Source organism: Ruditapes philippinarum, unplaced genomic scaffold, assembly GCF_026571515.1.
Source record: "Ruditapes philippinarum isolate M1 unplaced genomic scaffold, ASM2657151v2 ctg777_1_1_1_1, whole genome shotgun sequence".
NCBI classification, from domain to species: domain Eukaryota; kingdom Metazoa; phylum Mollusca; class Bivalvia; order Venerida; family Veneridae; genus Ruditapes; species Ruditapes philippinarum.
In genome coordinates, this window is record NW_026854029.1 from 236,670 (window position 1) to 254,720 (window position 18,051).

At 33.9% G+C, this 18,051-nt stretch overlaps 1 protein-coding gene across 1 annotated transcript; it reads left to right on the plus strand.

The window, feature by feature from the left end:
• Positions 1 to 242: 242 nt before the first annotated feature.
• Positions 243 to 17,815, plus strand: LOC132738719 (UDP-glucose 4-epimerase-like). The gene is made up of 10 exons (XM_060726312.1): positions 243 to 395; positions 8,080 to 8,210; positions 8,489 to 8,586; positions 12,297 to 12,410; positions 13,089 to 13,265; positions 13,757 to 13,937; positions 15,349 to 15,434; positions 16,174 to 16,251; positions 16,611 to 16,725; positions 17,430 to 17,815. Exons 2-10 carry the CDS (start codon positions 8,084 to 8,086, stop codon positions 17,510 to 17,512), a joined length of 1,059 nt encoding a protein of 352 aa, XP_060582295.1. The 5' UTR covers positions 243 to 395; positions 8,080 to 8,083; the 3' UTR covers positions 17,513 to 17,815.
• Positions 17,816 to 18,051: the final 236 nt, after the last annotated feature.

An 18,051-nucleotide genomic window follows, 5' to 3' on the forward strand; every position in this document is an offset into this window, starting at 1 on the left:
ATTTTTTTCCAGTTAATTGCCATAAAAATTCACTTCATAAGAACTAAGTTTAGTCCTTTGAAATGCCAGAAATAAAACTGAGCTTCTTTTAGGGGTGTAACTGAAAACAAATATTTTTTTAAAGCTGGCCTAATATATAATTTATACAGAGGTATAGTGTTTGTATGAAATACGCTCACGTATTACGGTGATTTTTCCGATCTGCGTTTGTTGAAAAAAAATTACACTTTCATATTTCATTCCTTTATCATAATTTAACCCTTCAATCTGTTGCCGCCTTTTGCTGTCGTGTAAAGTCACGTGATCAATTGTGAAACGTTTAGCTATCTCTTTCTATAATATATTCGCCAAGGGAAGTTTGGATTCATCGTGGATATAATAATAAAATAATAAAGGTACGTTTCTTTTTTAATCATGAGTTATTTTTTTTTAAACAACAAAGCGACTGATAAAAATGCGTGCCCTTTTTATAGAGGGCATACTTTATCATACTTATGTTTTAGTTATTAAAGTTTTTAAATTAATAACTGATTTTTTTTTAATATAAATGGATATGCCTCTTTAATCCTTGATTGGAGTCGACACACATTAATGACAATAATAAAATGCTTTCAATTAAAATAAAAGATAATGTTAATAATAATAATTATTATTATTATAACAACAACCACAACAATCACTTATTTTGTTATCATTATTTTTGTCATTTAATCATCGTCCTCGCCGTCGTCGGCCTCACATCCTCATTATCATCATTATCGTCATCATCATCTTCATCATTAATACAAAATTATTAATTTTTGATTATCATTATTATTATTATCATTATTATTATTATCAAGTGAAAAAAATTTTCATGAACAAAAACAGTAAAAATAGCATAAAAACTTCATATGTATTTGCGCTATAAGTAATAAAGTTAAATTGATAATTTCACAGCGTGTCTCATTCAAATGAATGAGGATTATATTTCTCATTCCTTTTCAAAGTATATATTTCAAATCTAATCTAATTGAATTAATTTGTTCAGTGCATCATACATGACGTTTTCACACAAAAACTATTTTAAAGGCCCATCATGCCTCAGAAATGCTTTTTTTTTATTTCTCAAAAAAAAACAACAAAAAAACCTTTAATTTTGGTGTATTTTTATAGTATCCAAAAAGTTACTCATTGGCCAATTACCTGAACTATCTTAAGTTTCTGTTGTTTCTTTGACAGTTAGTAGAGTTATAGTGGTTTAGCATTTTTGTGGAAGTCAAAATACTACTTTGTTAACATTTTTTTCTACTTTTATATCAAATTAATTATCTATACTTTCTTCATGTAATAAGCATCTAAAATTCTCTTAAACCATTATTTTGACATTATAAAATTCATATTTGGCCTTTCTAAAGATGGGAATTTTTCATTGTCTTCTAAGGCAAGATGTGCAGAAAATATGTAATAAAATGACAGTACCTATACATGCAAACAACAATCAAAGAACTTAATGATTAGGTGAACCATACATTGGTTTTTTTTTTTCTTTTTTTTTTCTTTTTTTTTCCAATTTTTAATAAGTATCACAAAATGCAGTATTAAGGATGTCTAACAATTTTCATGAATGACATATCAATTTCCTTCTAAGATTTTGTAATTCATGCTGTCAAAATTGAATGCAGCTCAGTTTTCATATATAGGATAATCTCATCGGCTCCAATCCAACCCGGCCTTTAACTAACTCGACCATTTATTCGGCCCTAAACCAACTCGACCCTAAATAAACTAGACAAAAGCACAGTTGTGCACACTAGGAAAAAGTTATCAACATATAGATTCTGTCTCTTGACTGTAATTTGTGACAAGTTATGTTATTATGTAGATATTATTTGTAGATATTTTACCAGTAATTCCATCTAAAAAATTTTCTACAGAAAGGTATGAAACAAACATAACTTAGGTACCTAAAAATCTTCTTTTTTTTTGTTTACAAATTCGCATATATACCTCAATAAAACACCCCATTTGTATAAATGTGTGGTATGTGTGGCAATTTTGTAACATGCTAGTGTTGGAACTGGCTAATGTAGCTTGTCAATGCTTGAGCAAGCCAATGCTGGAGCAATCCAATGTTGGAGGAGCCAATATTGTAACAGGTCAACTTTGTTACAGGTCAATGTTGTAACAGGCTCATGTTAGTTTATACAAATTTATTTTAGTTCGATTGTGTTGGAAGCTATAAGCTTATTGAAACACTCTCGAATCCGTTCCCGGAACCAACCAGTACTAAGCAATGAATGTAACAGGCTCATTTTGAAGCAGGCCAATGTTGCTGGAGTCTAATGTTTTACAGGTCAACTTTGTAACAGGTCAATGTTGTAACAGGTCAGTGTTGTAGCTGGCCAATGTTGCAGCAGGACATTGTCGTAGCAGGTCATATTGTAGCAGGCCAGTGTTGTAGCAGGTCAATGTTGTAGCAGGTCAATGTTGTAGCAGGTCATATTGTAGCAGGCCAGTGTTGTAGCAGGTCAATATTGTGGCAGGTCAATATTGTAGCAGGTCAATGTTGTAGCAGGTCAATGTTGTAGCAGGTCAGTGTTGTAGCATGCCAATATTGTAGCAGGTCAATGTTGTAGCAGGTCAGTGTTGTGTCAGGTCAGTGTTGTATCAGCTCAATGCTGTAGCAGGTCAATGTTGTAGCAGGTCAATGTTGTAGCAGGCCAGTGTTGAAGCAGGTCAATGTTGTAGCAGGCCAGTGTTTAAGCAGGTCAATGTTGTAGCAGGTCAATGTTGTAGCAGTTCAGTGTTGTAGCATACCAGTGTTGTAGCAGGTCAATGTTGTAGCATGCCAATATTGTAGCAGGTCAATGTTGTAGCAGGTCAATGTTGAAGCAGGTCAATGTTGTATCAGCTCAATGCTGTAGCATGTCAATGTTGTAGCAGGTCAATGTTGTAGCAGGCCAGTGTTGAAGCAGGTCAATGTTGTAGCAGGTCAATGTTGTAGCAGGCCAGTGTTGAAGCAGGTCAATGTTGTAGCAGGTCAATGTTGTAGCAGTTCAGTGTTGTAGCATACCAGTGTTGTAGCAGGTCAATGTTGTAGCAGGTCAATGTTGTATCAGGTCAACGTTGTAGCAGGTCAATATTGTAGCAGGTCAATGTTTGTAGCAGGTCGATGTTGTAGCAGGCCAGTGTTGAAGCAGATCAATGTTGTAGCAGGTCAAAATTGTAGCAGGTCAATGTTGTATCAGCTCAATGCTGTAGCATGTCAATGTTGTAGCAGGTCAATGTTGTAGCAGGCCAGTGTTGAAGCAGGTCAATGTTGTAGCAGGTCAATGTTGTAGCAGGCCAGTGTTGTAGCAGGTCAATGTTGTAGCAGGTCAATGTTGTAGCAGTTCAGTGTTGTAGCATACCAGTGTTGTAGCAGGTCAAATGTTGTAGCAGGTCAATGTTGTATCAGGTCAACGTTGTAGCAGGTCAATATTGTAGCAGGTCAATGTTGTAGCAGGTCAGTGTTGTAGCAGATCAATGTTGTAGCAGGTCAATGTTGTAGCAGGTCAATATTTTAGCAGGTCAATGTTGTAGCAGGTCAATGTTGTAGCAGGCCAGTGTTGTAGCAGATCAATGTTGTAGCAGGTCAAAATTGTAGCAGGTCAATGTTGTAGCAGGTTAATATTGGAGCAGACTTATGTTGCAACAGGCTTATGTACTAGCAAGCTACTGTTATAGCCAGCCACTGTTGTAGCAGGCCACTGCTGTAACGGGTCAATGTTGTAGGAGGTCAATGTTGTAGATTGTCATTGTTGCAGGAGGCAAATGTTCCAGAAGCTTTATGTTGTAGCAATGCAATGTAAAAGCAGGTCAATGTTGTAGCAAGACACTTCTGTAGCAGGCCTCTATTGTAGCGAATCAATAATAGAACAGGTCAATGTTGGAGCATGACAATGTTGTAGTTGGTGAATGTTGTAGTAGGTCAATTTTAGAACAGTCTAAATGTGGAGCATGCCAATGTTGAAGCAGGTCAATGTTGTAGTAGGTCAATCTTTGAACAGGTCAATATTGTAGCCGGCCAATTTTGTAGCAAGCAAATGTTGTAGGGTCAATGTTGGATCAGGCCAGTGTTCTAGCGGGCCGATATTGTAGCAGGTAAATGTTGTAGCAGGTCAACGTTGTAGCATGTCAATGTTGTAGCAGGCCAGTGTTGTAGTAGGTCTATGTTGAACAGGTCAATATTGTAACAGCCTAATGTTGTAGCAAGCCAATATAAGTGCAGAATATACTTGTTAACTCTCAAACCACATTACAAACATCAACATTGTTTTACCGTTAATTAAAGAAAAATCTTATTTCTTTTCTAAAACAAAATATTCCTTAATTAAAAGGGCTGCATTTAATTTTCCGGGGAAAAGCAGGCGTTTTCAAGATGCTAAACAGTTTTGTTTTTAATTTTTATATTTAATTTTTATTAAAAGGGACATTTTTTCTATTTTTTTTGAAAAAACAAATTTTACTATTTTATTGATTTTTTTTAAAAAATGGCTGTTTTAGCCCCCCTGGGGGGTACAAAATTCCTTTCTTAGCGGGGCCCGTGCAGACCAAGATCAGGGGCCGGGGACTTCCGTTTTCTGTCGTTCTGGTCTTTTATTTTTTTGCTAGTTTAAAAATATAATAAATTTTTTTTGAAAAAGAAAAACTAAAGAAAATGACGAATGTTTTTGTTCCCGATTGAAAAATGGACAAGACAAAATTTAAAAAAATTTTAGCGTAGTTTTTAATTTAAAATAGTATTTATAAGGTTTTAAACCTATTTGTTTAAATTTTTCAAAAAACGGGAAAATTTTTTATTTTTTTGATTTTTTTAAAAGAAGAAAGGGGCACTTTAACGAAACCAAAGGGAACCTTTGTTGGGGAGGGTTGTTTCAAAATAAATTTTAGCGAAGGGGACAAAAAATGTTTATCCGAATCAAAAGCGACCGTTGCAAACCCCCGCAAATGTTAATTTTAAAAAAAAAACGTTTTTGCTTTCCCTTTGGGGGAAAAATTTCTTTTTGGGGTTTTTATTTTCGGGCAATTTTGTTCCAAAAAAATTTGGCTTTAATTTTTAAACAAAGTTATTACTTCAAATTTTCTTCACAAAAATCATATTATGCTTCTTCAGAAACCTTATTATAATACCCCGAGTCATTCATCACAGAAATGTAAGAGTTATCTGCCCGTCTTTGTTAAACTTGGATATATACTATTACAGATCGAAAATGAACATGTTGAAAATTTTATTATTTTCAATTTCATATTTAAGGGAGTTGCTTTAAATCTATGTTGTATAAAACATTCTGGTCACAGCGGGAGCTCTTTTTACAATAGTCTACACTTTATTGACTTGTTCATGATTTGCATATTTTTTCAACACTTTACTTTAGATCTTTTTAAAAGTGAACTGCATATATTGAATTTGTGTCCATAATTATGCATATTCATTATCGTCAAAAGTAAAAAATCGGTGTATTTTTCACAAATAATTATCTCTTTAAGGTATTTGAAAAATAGTAGTGGAAGGTTTATCTGATTATTTCAAAAGAATCCATTTATTTATTGATGCAATTTTCTAAAAATCCCCCCCATCCTTAATTTTTTTAAATACTTGTACAAACTTGCAATATTATGTAACCATTGGGAAAATTGTACATGTAGTTCAAAAATTTTAAGAAAGGCAAAAGCTTGGGGCCCGGGGGACCCCCTAGAAACCAAATTCCCAGAATTTTGGAAGGGCCCGTGGAATTTTGCCTTTTATGTTTTTCCAATATTTTTTGGGGCTTTTCTGTAAAACCGTTTTGAATTTTTAAATTTTGCCCTTTTTTTTTGGAGCTTTGGAAAAAATTTTCCCCAGGTTTAAATTCCCAATTTCTTTTTTCAAAGGCCCTTTTTGCAAAGCATTTTTTTATCTTTTTTAAAAATTTATAAATTAAATTAAAATTTTTTGCCCCAATTTTAAAAAATCACAAAAAAAATTAAATTTAAACTCGGCATAAACCCCCTTTTTTCCCAACGGGCCGTTTCCATAAAAATTTATTTTTATGTCTCTTAGGGACCTATGTTTTAAAACATGGCCAAAAAATTTGAAAAACCCTTCCAATTTAAGTTCCCAAATAAACCCCTTTTAATACGCAAAAAAAATTTCGGGGACATGTGCCAACCACCAAACCCGAGGGAAAAAAATTTTGACAATTTTTTAAAAAATTTATTACGATTTTGAACTTTTTTAAATTTAAAAAAAAAAAAATTTTTGGGAAAATCCCCTTCCTTCAATTTTTTGCACGTCCCATATGCGCTATGCACATCTCGAAAATTTAAATGAGTTTATTTATACTCGCTGCCGGTTGTCCACAAAGGCAAGTCCTCTAGAAGAGTATTAGTCATTCTAGATTTTTGAGGATAGTGGAAGATACAGATACAGAATGGAGCCCCAATTCCAGACGCTTCTCTTGGTTCTTAAAGCACTTATGCAAGGGACCTCGATTTAAAGTTTCTTCCGAAAGGTTTTTTTGGTATTTTTATTTGACCAGCCCGATTGATATAATTATGCGGGTAAGTATGTTTATATAATCCTTCATCAAGAAATGAGGCCACTAATAAAACCCCTACACAATCTCCCCAAAAAAGAAACAACAAAAAACCTAGATGCCATTAATACATTTAAACATGACCTTGACTTTAAATGGACAATTCAATATGTTAAAGTACTACTCAATGGACCACAACGGGTTGGGTCTAATGACGTACCGGTGTATTCATCTTATTTGTCCCCCCAGCCCCAGCCCCCAGCCCCCACCCCTTCCCCTCCGCATAAAAAAACCAAAACGATTTGCTTTATACTTGACTTTTTGAAAAAAATATTTTATTTGTTTGTCAAAATGTGAAACAAGCTTACTATTTTTTAAATATATATTAAGATCTGTAAATATATGATAATAACTTATTAACTTGGCTGAATGTAACATAAATTACAAATACTTAACATGTAAAAGAATCACTCAGAAATTCTTGAATTGTTTAAAACATCTAAAATGTGTTCTTTTAAACTTAAGCAGTTTGTTACTTTGATAGCAGAAAGAAAAAAGTGGTCAGTGTATAAAACAATAAGAAAATGATATATTCTCGCGGAAACAATCACATCTGTGGAGTAAAAAAGTCAATTCTAGAAACTACGTTCATCACGGTAGCATCTTGAAATAGAAATTAGATTTTTACATCTGATATAAGTATGAAAATTCCTTTGATCTTCAAACATCAAAGGATAGCGAATCAAATTATGGGTATATTCTTGATTGTAGTGTTAAAATTTAGAAACATATGTCTTTTCGTCTATTTTAAAAACAATGCTTTAAGATATATATGACAATCAAAATTTCCTTTGATCTTTTGAAGAAGTAAAAAATGTTAAACAAATAGCATTTGAAACATGTGTCTTTAAATGAGATTGTATTTTCAAAGTGCCGACTGATTTATCGATAAATATATAAAAAAAAGCCAGTTAAACAAAAAAGGCGTAGATGTTGTTGTTGTTGTTGTTGTTGTTGTTTTATTTCATTATTTTTCTTAAACTATCAAAATGCAAATTTATATTCTGTCTCAGAAATGGTCAGCATTATGGACTGATCTGATAACTTTTAGTTCCGAACTATATTTATTTTAGTGCATCTTGGCGAGTATAAATGAACTCAAATACAAGTCCACTTTAGATGCCAAAATGACTTTTTTATTGATTTTGTTAAAAGTGATAGTGTAGATGGTTTCACCTACATAATCTAGATGTTAAATTTACTTATATTGGTACTTTTTTGAAGCTGGGGTAAAGGCTTTATCTGACCAAGCGTTTAGGGCTTATCATAACATTGTATCGTTATTTGACAGCATCAAGTTAAATATCCAAAATAAATTGCATTTATTCGATTGCGCTGTTGTTCCAATATTAGTATATGGCTTTGAAGTATGGGAAAAAATCGATAAACTGGATATCAGATTTTTGACAGCTCTAGTACACAAGTCAAGCAGGTGAAAGGGAAATTCGTTAATTAATGTTTTATTTTTTTATTTTCATAGAAATATGTCGTCTAAAGGATGTATATTAGCAACAGGTGGAACCGGCTATGTTGGCTCTCATACGGTGCTGGAGCTGATCGAGGCCGGCTACGATACAGTGGTTGTGGATAATCTGTCCAACTCAACTTTAGGTAGGTACAAGTTCGAATCTGTGTATCTATTATTATTATCATCATCATCATCATCATCATCACCATCATCATCATCATCATTTTTATTATTATTATTATTATTATTATTATTATTATTATTATTATTATTATCATTATTATTATTAGTATTATTATTATTATTATTATTATTATTATTATTATTATTATTATTATTATTATTATTATTATTATTATTATTATCGTTATTATTATTATTATTATTATTATTATTATTATTATGATCATTTTAATTTCAGAGAGTTTGAATCGTGTTGAAGAATTAACGGGCGTAAAGGTTCCAGCATACACAATAGATCTTCTTGACAAAGAAGGCCTAAGGAAGATTTTCTCCAAGGTAAAATCATATATCCGTCTAATTGAGTCATCATCAACTCATATAATACAGATGTCCAGTTGGATAAATGATAGCTATATTGATGCCCGACTTATCACTATAAGTTTTGTCGCACTCTGATTTACTCTGACTTACTACTATAAGTTTTGTCGCACTCTGATTTACTCTGACTTACTACTATAAGTTTTGTCGCACTCTGATTTACTCTGACTTACTACTATAAGTTTTGTCGCACTCTGACTTACTCTGACTTATTACTATAAGTTTTGTCGCACTCTGATTTACTCTGACTTATTACTATAAGTTTTGTCGCACTCTGATTTACTCTGACTTATTACTATAAGTTTTGTCGCACTCTGATTTACTCTGACTTATTACTATAAGTTTTGTCGCACTCTGAAATACTCTGACTTACTACTATAAGTTTTGTCGCACTCTGATTTACTCTGACTTACTACTATAAGTTTTGTCGCACTCTGATTTACTCTGACTTATTACTATAAGTTTTGTCGCACTCTGAATTACTCTGACTTACTACTATAAGTTTTGTCGCACTCTGATTTACTCTGACTTACTACTATAAGTTTTGTCGCACTCTGATTTACTCTGACTTATTACTATAAGTTTTGTCGCACTCTGATTTACTCTGACTTACTACTATAAGTTTTGTCGCACTCTGATTTACTCTGACTTATTACTATAAGTTTTGTCGCACTCTGATTTACTCTGACTTATTACTATAAGTTTTGTCGCACTCTGATTTACTCTGACTTATTACTATAAGTTTTGTCGCACTCTGATTTACTCTGACTTATTACTATAAGTTTTGTCGCACTCTGATTTACTCTGACTTATTACTATAAGTTTGTCGCACTCTGATTTACTCTGACTTATTACTATAAGTTTTGTCGCACTCTGATTTACTCTGACTTATTACTATAAGTTTTGTCGCACTCTGATTTACTCTGACTTATAACTATAAGTTTTGTCGCACTCTGATTTACTCTGACTTATAACTATAAGTTTTGTCGCACTCTGATTTACTCTGACTTACTACTATAAGTTTTGTCGCACTCTGATTTACTCTGACTTACTACTATAAGTTTTGTCGCACTCTGATTTACTCTGACTTATTACTATAAGTTTTGTCGCACTCTGATTTACTCTGACTTATTACTATAAGTTTTGTCGCACTCTGATTTACTCTGACTTACTACTATAAGTTTTGTCGCACTCTGATTTACTCTGACTTATCACTATAAGTTTTGTCGCACTCTGATTTACTCTGACTTACTACTATAAGTTTTGTCGCACTCTGATTTACTCTGACTTACTACTATAAGTTTTGTCGCACTCTGATTTACTCTGACTTACTACTATAAGTTTTGTCGCACTCTGATTTACTCTGACTTATCACTATAAGTTTTGTCGCACTCTGATTTACTCTGACTTACTACTATAAGTTTTGTCGCACTCTGATTTACTCTGACTTATCACTATAAGTTTTGTCGCACTCTGATTTACTCTGACTTACTACTTTAAGTTTTGTCGCACTCTGATTTACTCTGACTTATTACTATAAGTTTTGTCGCACTCTGATTTACTCTGACTTACTACTATAAGTTTTGTCGCACTCTGATTTACCTTAAAGTTTATTGAGGTACCATCTTTTTTATTTTTGAGAAGGCACAAGAAACAGATAATTTTATATCTATTTTAATTTATCCTTTGAGCTCATATTTAACGCCCTGTGTTCACGTACGTACACTTAGCCCGACTATGAATTTAATTTTAATCAAACGAAAACCAGCATTATTCAAACCTATTCAAACCGACTTTACCGCGGCACCCTCCGCTGTGAGCTGAATTGGGTTGTATTAGAAAACTGGTCTAACATTCCCACATAAATCGACCATGCCCAAAATATATTCATCATATTGAAAAGGAAATAAAATCAACATGTTTGTAAGATGTCTGCGTATAGAAGTATAAAAAGTTCTATTTTTAGTTTATAGTTGCCTTTTTGATAGTTTACAGTGTCACGCATTCAGATTCATGTTATTTTTATTGGAACTGAAACAAAAATTCTGATTAGTGGAAAAATGTTGTTACGTTGTATAAGAAAAAGTTCTTATTATACACAGAAAATTATATTTTACATGGAAATATACATGCAGAAATAGCTCACATTCCGTTAGTAACGTGGTAGAGAAATCATGGTGATATAATACAAATAAACATTGCCATTTTAGGTTTAAATATATTAATATGAAGCAAGTTCTTGCAACTTATATTATTGACATTCGAGTCCGCTTCCTTGAACCAACCAGTACTGGTGTGATATGAAGAAACATGGTCGTGACGCGATAAGAGCTCGAACCCATGACCGCCCGGGTTGAGATGCAGACACCACAACCACTAGGCCTTTGCTCTCCTTTATGTTTTTATCTCAATATCCAAAAATGTGGTTTCTTCTTCCTCGTTAATTAGTCATTTCTGCTGATATCTGATTTCTCTTAACCCATTACGTTATATACACGCCTTTTAACGCCTTTTTCACCCCCCCCCCTTTTGCTGTCTCAAATGGTGAAAAAATGCCTTATTTAGGCCCCCATCACTTGTTTTTGTTTGAGAAATGTTGTTAAAAAAGTGACCTCATTTTCGGCGCGGCCCCCAACCAAAAGATACATCAGAGGGTCGACAGAAGGGGGATGTGCCCCCTTCTGTTTGGGGGTTTTGAATGGGGGCGGAGTCCCCCTCATCGCCAAGAAAATTTTGGACTTGTGAGAGGCTATAAATGACCCCAGATTGATCATAAGGTAATGTGTAACCAACGCTGAAAAGCATTTGACTCTATCTCAATCCATTGAGAAGTTGCAGCACTTTGAAATCAATTTTGATGGAAAAAATCAATGCAAAATAGTGATTTTTGGCAATTTTGAGATGTCCCCTCGTTGCCATGGTAACAGAAAATTTCAGTCTGAGCATGTTGTTGCAAGGGCAATGGTCCAGTCAACATTTGTGCCAAGTTTGATTAGTGTTGAAGCAGTTTTTATAGTATTATAGCAATTTGAACTTGTAACGGGAGACTTTTCAATGAAAACAGCCATTTTTCACAAAATGCTCATGAAGTAATGGGTTAATTGATCAATTGAATTTATTATCTATTTTAAAAAACGCGCAAGTAAAAAAATCGTAGTGAATCTTTTCGCCGTAAACCGACCGTAAATGACACTGTCGTTATCCTATTTAATGTACGTTTGTCAACATGGGAAATAAATGCATGTAAATGAAACTCCACCAGTGTAGTTCTATAGGGCAGAAATACATCCTCAAAAGTCGGTAATTGTCGTTAATTTCCGTATCTATCAAAATTGAAGAAACGCCTGGGTGAGCATGAGTAGATACGAGCTGTTACGAAGATAGCCGAGTAGTAAAGACGAGCAGTTGATAGGTGTTCCACTGTAATGCCGACCATCCATGCGTCTTTCTGGTCCGATATTTTTATCCCTATCAACTCCACTCGATAAATTATATCCTCAGAATACAATGAAAATGAGAACAGTATTTAAATATGATCTTCTTGACTCAAAGCAGTCCGAAACCTGCCTTGTAAAAAAGATTTTCCTATTCATTTATGTGAAAAGAAGTATTTTGGGCGAACTGGGATCTTTTCGTGAATAATGGGTTGCTTTCGTTGATTCTTCCAGCACAAGATTACATGTGTCATGCATTTCGCTGGCTTCAAGGCGGTCGGTAGGTCTGTGCATATACCACTGCAGTACTTTAGGAATAACCTTGGCGGTACTATAAACTTACTGGAGGTATGTTATTATTCTTATTCATTGTATGTTATTATTCTTATTCATTTGTGTTTGTTTTGTTATACATTTCAAGCTTTTAAACGATATTGAATTTAATGTGGCAACAGCCTGATATTTATTTTTTTTATTTTTTATTTTATGCATACTCGTAAATGTATTGGAAACCTAGTGAATAAAATACAATATTATACTTACAGAATGGTGTGTATTTTACATGTGCTCATTCACCAGTGTTAGACTGTAACATTTGTAATAAAACAACAACGACAACACACGTGCAACAAGGCAGACGTCGCTTGGCTGTTTAAACTTAAAAAAATCTTAAAATCCAAGCGTTTGTACCATGGGATCTCCCAATATATCAATCATTAGTGAAAGCAGTCAATTTAGCCTCGTTTTCAATTTCGCGGTCTAAAATTCCATGCCAAATTACTAATGTACTCCATATAGCCTCTTCTTCATGTTCCGAGTCCAAAATCCATTACAAATCACTATTGTACTCCGTCAAGCCTCGTTTTCATTTCCCGGATCCAAAAAATGCATATCAAATGCTAATTGTTCTCGAATTTCGAATTTTTTTTTTTTTTTTTTTTAGAAAAATGTCAAAATGATCTGAACCAACACAGAATTGATAGGTTTTCTCGAGAATAAATGACATTTTCTGCTCTTTTTCTCCAGGTTATGGACGAATTTAAAGTTTACAATATGATTTTCTCGAGCTCGGCGACAGTATACGGTGAACCGGAATATCTTCCCTTTGACGAGAAGCACAAGACCGGAGGGTGTACGAACCCTTACGGGAAAACTAAATTCTTCATTGAAGAGATGATGAAAGACTTATTCGCAGCAGCCCCGGTAAGTTTGAATCGTAACTATTCGGGAATTTCCGTGCGAATATTCCGTAAAATGTTTTGAAGCATAATAGCTGAAATATCCCGATTTAGTAAGCAGGTGTCTATAAATGATTTGATATTAGTTGGTCAATTTCAAATTTATGCTCTGATCATGGATATTGACAATATTTGATTTAGATGGTTTTTCTTCATACACCATGATGATATTTTTTCCGTATAGTATAACTTTCAAAGATACTTTTTAAAAGTAAAGTGAAGAAATTTTGTCCTGTGGTTCCCAGAAATTATAGTTACAGGGGAAGAAACTGTAGACTACAATTTAGCAGATAAAAAAGGAAAAGCAAACGAGAATGAGTATACGTGAGGAAAAAAAATAAACGTACAGTCTCAAGTTCTTAAATGCAAAACAATATAATTATGGACTAAATAAACAACAGGGGCTACTTTTTTACATCTTAACTCATGTGATTTTCTATTTTCTTCCCGCCATAGCAATGGAATATTGTATTACTACGCTACTTCAATCCCATTGGTGCGCATAAATCAGGGAGATTAGGGGAAAGCCCAATCGGAAAACCCCATAACCTCATGCCAAACATATCAAAAGTTGCTGCAAAAGAACTGGAATGTGTCAGTGTTTTTGGTGATGACTTTGACACGAAGGATGGAACTGGTAAGCAACAAATTACAACATATTTAACACATAAAGTAGGACATTTGCTTCAAGCCTATATACATGCTTACTTGGCGCGCGGCAATGTTACTGTATCTGACAGGAATCTACGGTGGTATTTATGAAGAGGATTAGAGGACACCGGAAGTGTGTGCGCCCGCAATAGCTATTACTGGCGCATGCGTACCTGCAGATGTAATTCATATTGCGTGACCACCGTGACACCTATCGCGTGGCCACGTAATAGCTATTTTGGGCGTCTATGGTCGAGCGGTTAAGGTGGTTGACTCCAAACTACTCGCCCTTCGCCGCTGTGGGTTCGAATCCCGGCCGGGAATTTGGATTCTTTCATGTTTGGATCATATACTTCTAGCTTACGAGACGTCGGTGGTTCTACTGAGGTGCCCGTTCGTGCCTTGAAATGTTCCGAGGAAGGGCATCTGGGGTCTTCCTACGCCAGTACAGACTGAAACCACATGAACTAAATTGTGTTGGTGCGACGTATTACATGTAACACCCCCCCCCCAAACCCCAACCCCCCCCCCCCCCCCCCCCCCCCAAAAAAAAAAAAAACAACAACTAAACAACAACAACAGAAAAAACGTTATAGCTATCGCTTGGCAACGTAATACTATTCTCGTGCACACGTTGTCATGCAGTTTAATTTTTTTATGCCCGTTTATGCCGCCGTAAGAATGAGACTTGCTTTATTAAATTAATGATATTAATAATATAAATATATATTTCATTTTAAAATGATGAAACCGATAGAAATTATATATGATATATCTATATTGATTAAAATATTCATGGCTACAAAATTTTCTGTTGAATATTTAATTTGTAACATATGGAAATGATGAGTCAAATGTTGTCTTAATTAATGTATTTATAACTAGTTATCATTAAGCTTCTCGATATTGATTTCATTATGACATTGTATTATTATCATAATTATCATCATCGTCGTCATCATCATCTTCATCATCATCATCATCATCATCATTATCATTATCATCATCATCATCATTGTAATTATCAGTCACCATCATCATAAACATGATAAACATCAAAATCATCATCATCATGATCAACATCAACATCATCATCATCATCAACAACGTCGACGTTATGATTATAATATTCATCATCATCATCACCATCATCAACAACAACAACAACAGCAGAAGATGAAGGAAGGAACAACAACAACATCATCATCATCATCATCATTAAAATGAATATTATCAACAACAAACATGTATATACGTTTTCAAGATTTGACAGAAATACACGAAATATAATTTTTAAAAAGGCAGTTTAATTCGAGAAATACAAAATCTAAAGATTAGACACATAACGTACTTAAACGGTTCTTTAAACTAATTTATCTTCTGTTTTTCGTTTTAAGGTGTCAGGGACTACACCCATGTTGTCGATCTGGCTAAAGGTCATGTTGCAGCATTGGCTGTCATTGACAAGAAATGGGGCTTAAAGGTATGATTTTTTTTTAATTTGGAAAACTTCGCCTCTTCCCGGGTATAAATTTTTTTTTTTTTTTTAAAGCGGTACATTGATTAAGACGTTTTGATATTCCTGGTCATGCAAACGCTTTTTAAATTTTAGTATAATGCACGGAAAGTACTAACAAAAACTTAAAACTTATGTTAAAAGTAATATTCATCTTTTGTTTCTTATAAGTGTTATTTAAAGGAAAAGAAATAAAAAGTCATTGTCTAGAAAAAAGAAATTAGAGTTGAAAACAAAATGCTCACAAAATCTTTCCGGAGAAATCACAATGTACTTAAAGGCACATTATTCCTCAGATACAAATACGTTTTTTCCTTCTTAAGATAGGGCAACAGTGAGTTTAATAACATTTAAATAATAGTTATGGCATATGCTAGGTGTTATCAAGAAATTAGCGCTAAATGTAAAATTTTTTGTCATAAAAGTGGAAAAATGTAAATAAAGTAGTATCTTAACTTCCATACAAAATACTAAGTCACTAAAGCTGTACTATTTGCTGAAAAACAATAAAAGCAAAATATAATTTCATGTAATTAGCCAATGAACCACTTTTTGGCAACTGTAATATGACACCGAAAACAAAAAGCTTTTGAGAAATGAAAATTAAACCATTTTAAGGCATAATGGGCCTTTAATTGACTTTTCATTTATAAAGATTATACTGCACATAACAAAAATAAAGTTAAACTTTCTCATTTTTTTACAGATCTATAACCTCGGAACCGGGAAAGCTTATTCTGTCCTTGAAATGATTAAAGCATTCGAAAAAGCCTCTGGAGTGAACGTAAGTATAGCACTACCTTTGGAAAAGAAGTTGATATTGTTTTTTAAAACCAGAGTACAGTCTGCTTATCATTTCAGTCAAAGTTTGAAACAGTCCTGATTATAGCCACCTACTTTGGGCAAAGTATCCGGATTCGTCTTTAAAATAAATGTTGCAATTCATTTAACTACTTCAGCAGCATCTGAGTGATCGTTTTTACGGCCGCCACTTTCATTTGAGCACACTTCATACAAAATAGCTGATTTTATCGATTTCGATTTTACATGAACTATAAAAGTCATTGAGTACTATGATTGTCAATCTTATTTGATTTTATTTATTTATTAACTTATTTATTTATTTATTTATTTACCGTTAAGGTGCCATACAAGATTGCTCCACGAAGAGCTGGCGACTTGCCAACTTTCTGGTCGGATGTTTCCCTTGTTAAAAAGGAATTAGGCTGGGTAGCAGACAAGGGTCTTGATGAAATGTGTAAGTATGAATAAGTTCATAATATACCCTATCCAATGTGATATGGGTGTTAATGGTGACCTGATTGATATACACCCGAAGGGAACCGCGGTCGTATTATGGTATGGCGTTTGTCCGTCCGGCCGGCCGGCCGTCTGTTAGCAACATTGATGTCCTCTCAATAACTTGATAACTATTCTAAAGATGGGCTTTCAAGGATGGTCATGGCCAGTAGAAGAACCCTATCAATTTTTATGTCATAAAATCAAAAGTCAGGGTCATACTTACACTTTGTATTAAAATAATAGTCCTCATAATAACTTAAAAGGTAATAGGTCTAGTCTTTGTGAAACTCAGTAAGATCTGTGCTCATAACTTATTGATTTTAAGGTCATTAGGTCAAGGTCACAGTAATAGTTTAAAATCCTTGTCGAATTTAAAAACATGGGAAGGAATAACCACTTGCCCCTCGTGGCATTTCGAATCCGCTCTTTCATGTTAGGAAGCTAACCAGTTGGCTTACGGAAGGTCAGTGGTTCTACTCAGGCCCACGTTGGTGCCTGAAATAATGCACGAAGGGGCACCTGAGGTCTTCAGTAAATCTAGAAAATCGCCGTACAACCTTAATTAACAGTATAGGTGTGGCTTAAAATTAATCAAACAAACTTAATGTACATTTGTATATGAATTAGATGTAGCTACATAGATCTTTTGGGTTTTTACAGGCGAAGATATCTGGAGATGGCAGAAAATGAACCCTGGTGGATACCCCGGCTGTTCCAATGGGATTCAAGACATGTCGAGTTGATAGAAATTTAAATATATATATATGACTATTTCTAATTATGTGGTTACTTAAAATCAGACTTGCGGGTTATTCAATTTTATTCCTTCTGCTTAAAGATATGCAAAAACTGTACTGTTCAGTTTATATTTCACAGGATTAAATAAAAAAAAGATGTATATATATATGCGAATTATTTTTGGGATGGTTTATATATTATTATATTTACATGAAGGTTGACCCTTTCGAACGAGAATTAAGATATGCATGTGTGAACAGTGTGTGATGTCATATTGGAACGAGTTGAAAATAAATTATTTTTCTCTACTTTCGTCTGTTCTTGTTATATGAATATATTTGACCTTTAACCTGATTTAACCTTTGACCCCCAGCATAAAGCCAGGCCGGCCTACAGATCCGCGGAGTTAAGCCAGGCTCTAAATTGTTGGCTGAATAAAATAATTATCATGTTCCCGACAATACAAAAATTGAAAGTTTGACACGTTCATTTAAGAAATTGAAAAAGTGTAAGGTTAAAATATTTGGAATAGGTCGGTCGCTTT

What these genes read in the sequence shown, in the direction of transcription:
- LOC132738719 (XM_060726312.1), top strand. Translation starts at nt 8,084, where the DNA reads ATGTCGTCTAAAGGATGTATATTAGCAACAGGTGGAACCGGCTATGTT. An exon ending in GTACTATAAACTTACTGGAG is followed by an intron (nt 12,411 to 13,088) that starts GTATGTTATTAT and finishes CTTTTTCTCCAG; the next exon opens with GTTATGGACGAATTTAAAGT. An exon ending in ACTTATTCGCAGCAGCCCCG is followed by an intron (nt 13,266 to 13,756) that starts GTAAGTTTGAAT and finishes TTCCCGCCATAG; the next exon opens with CAATGGAATATTGTATTACT.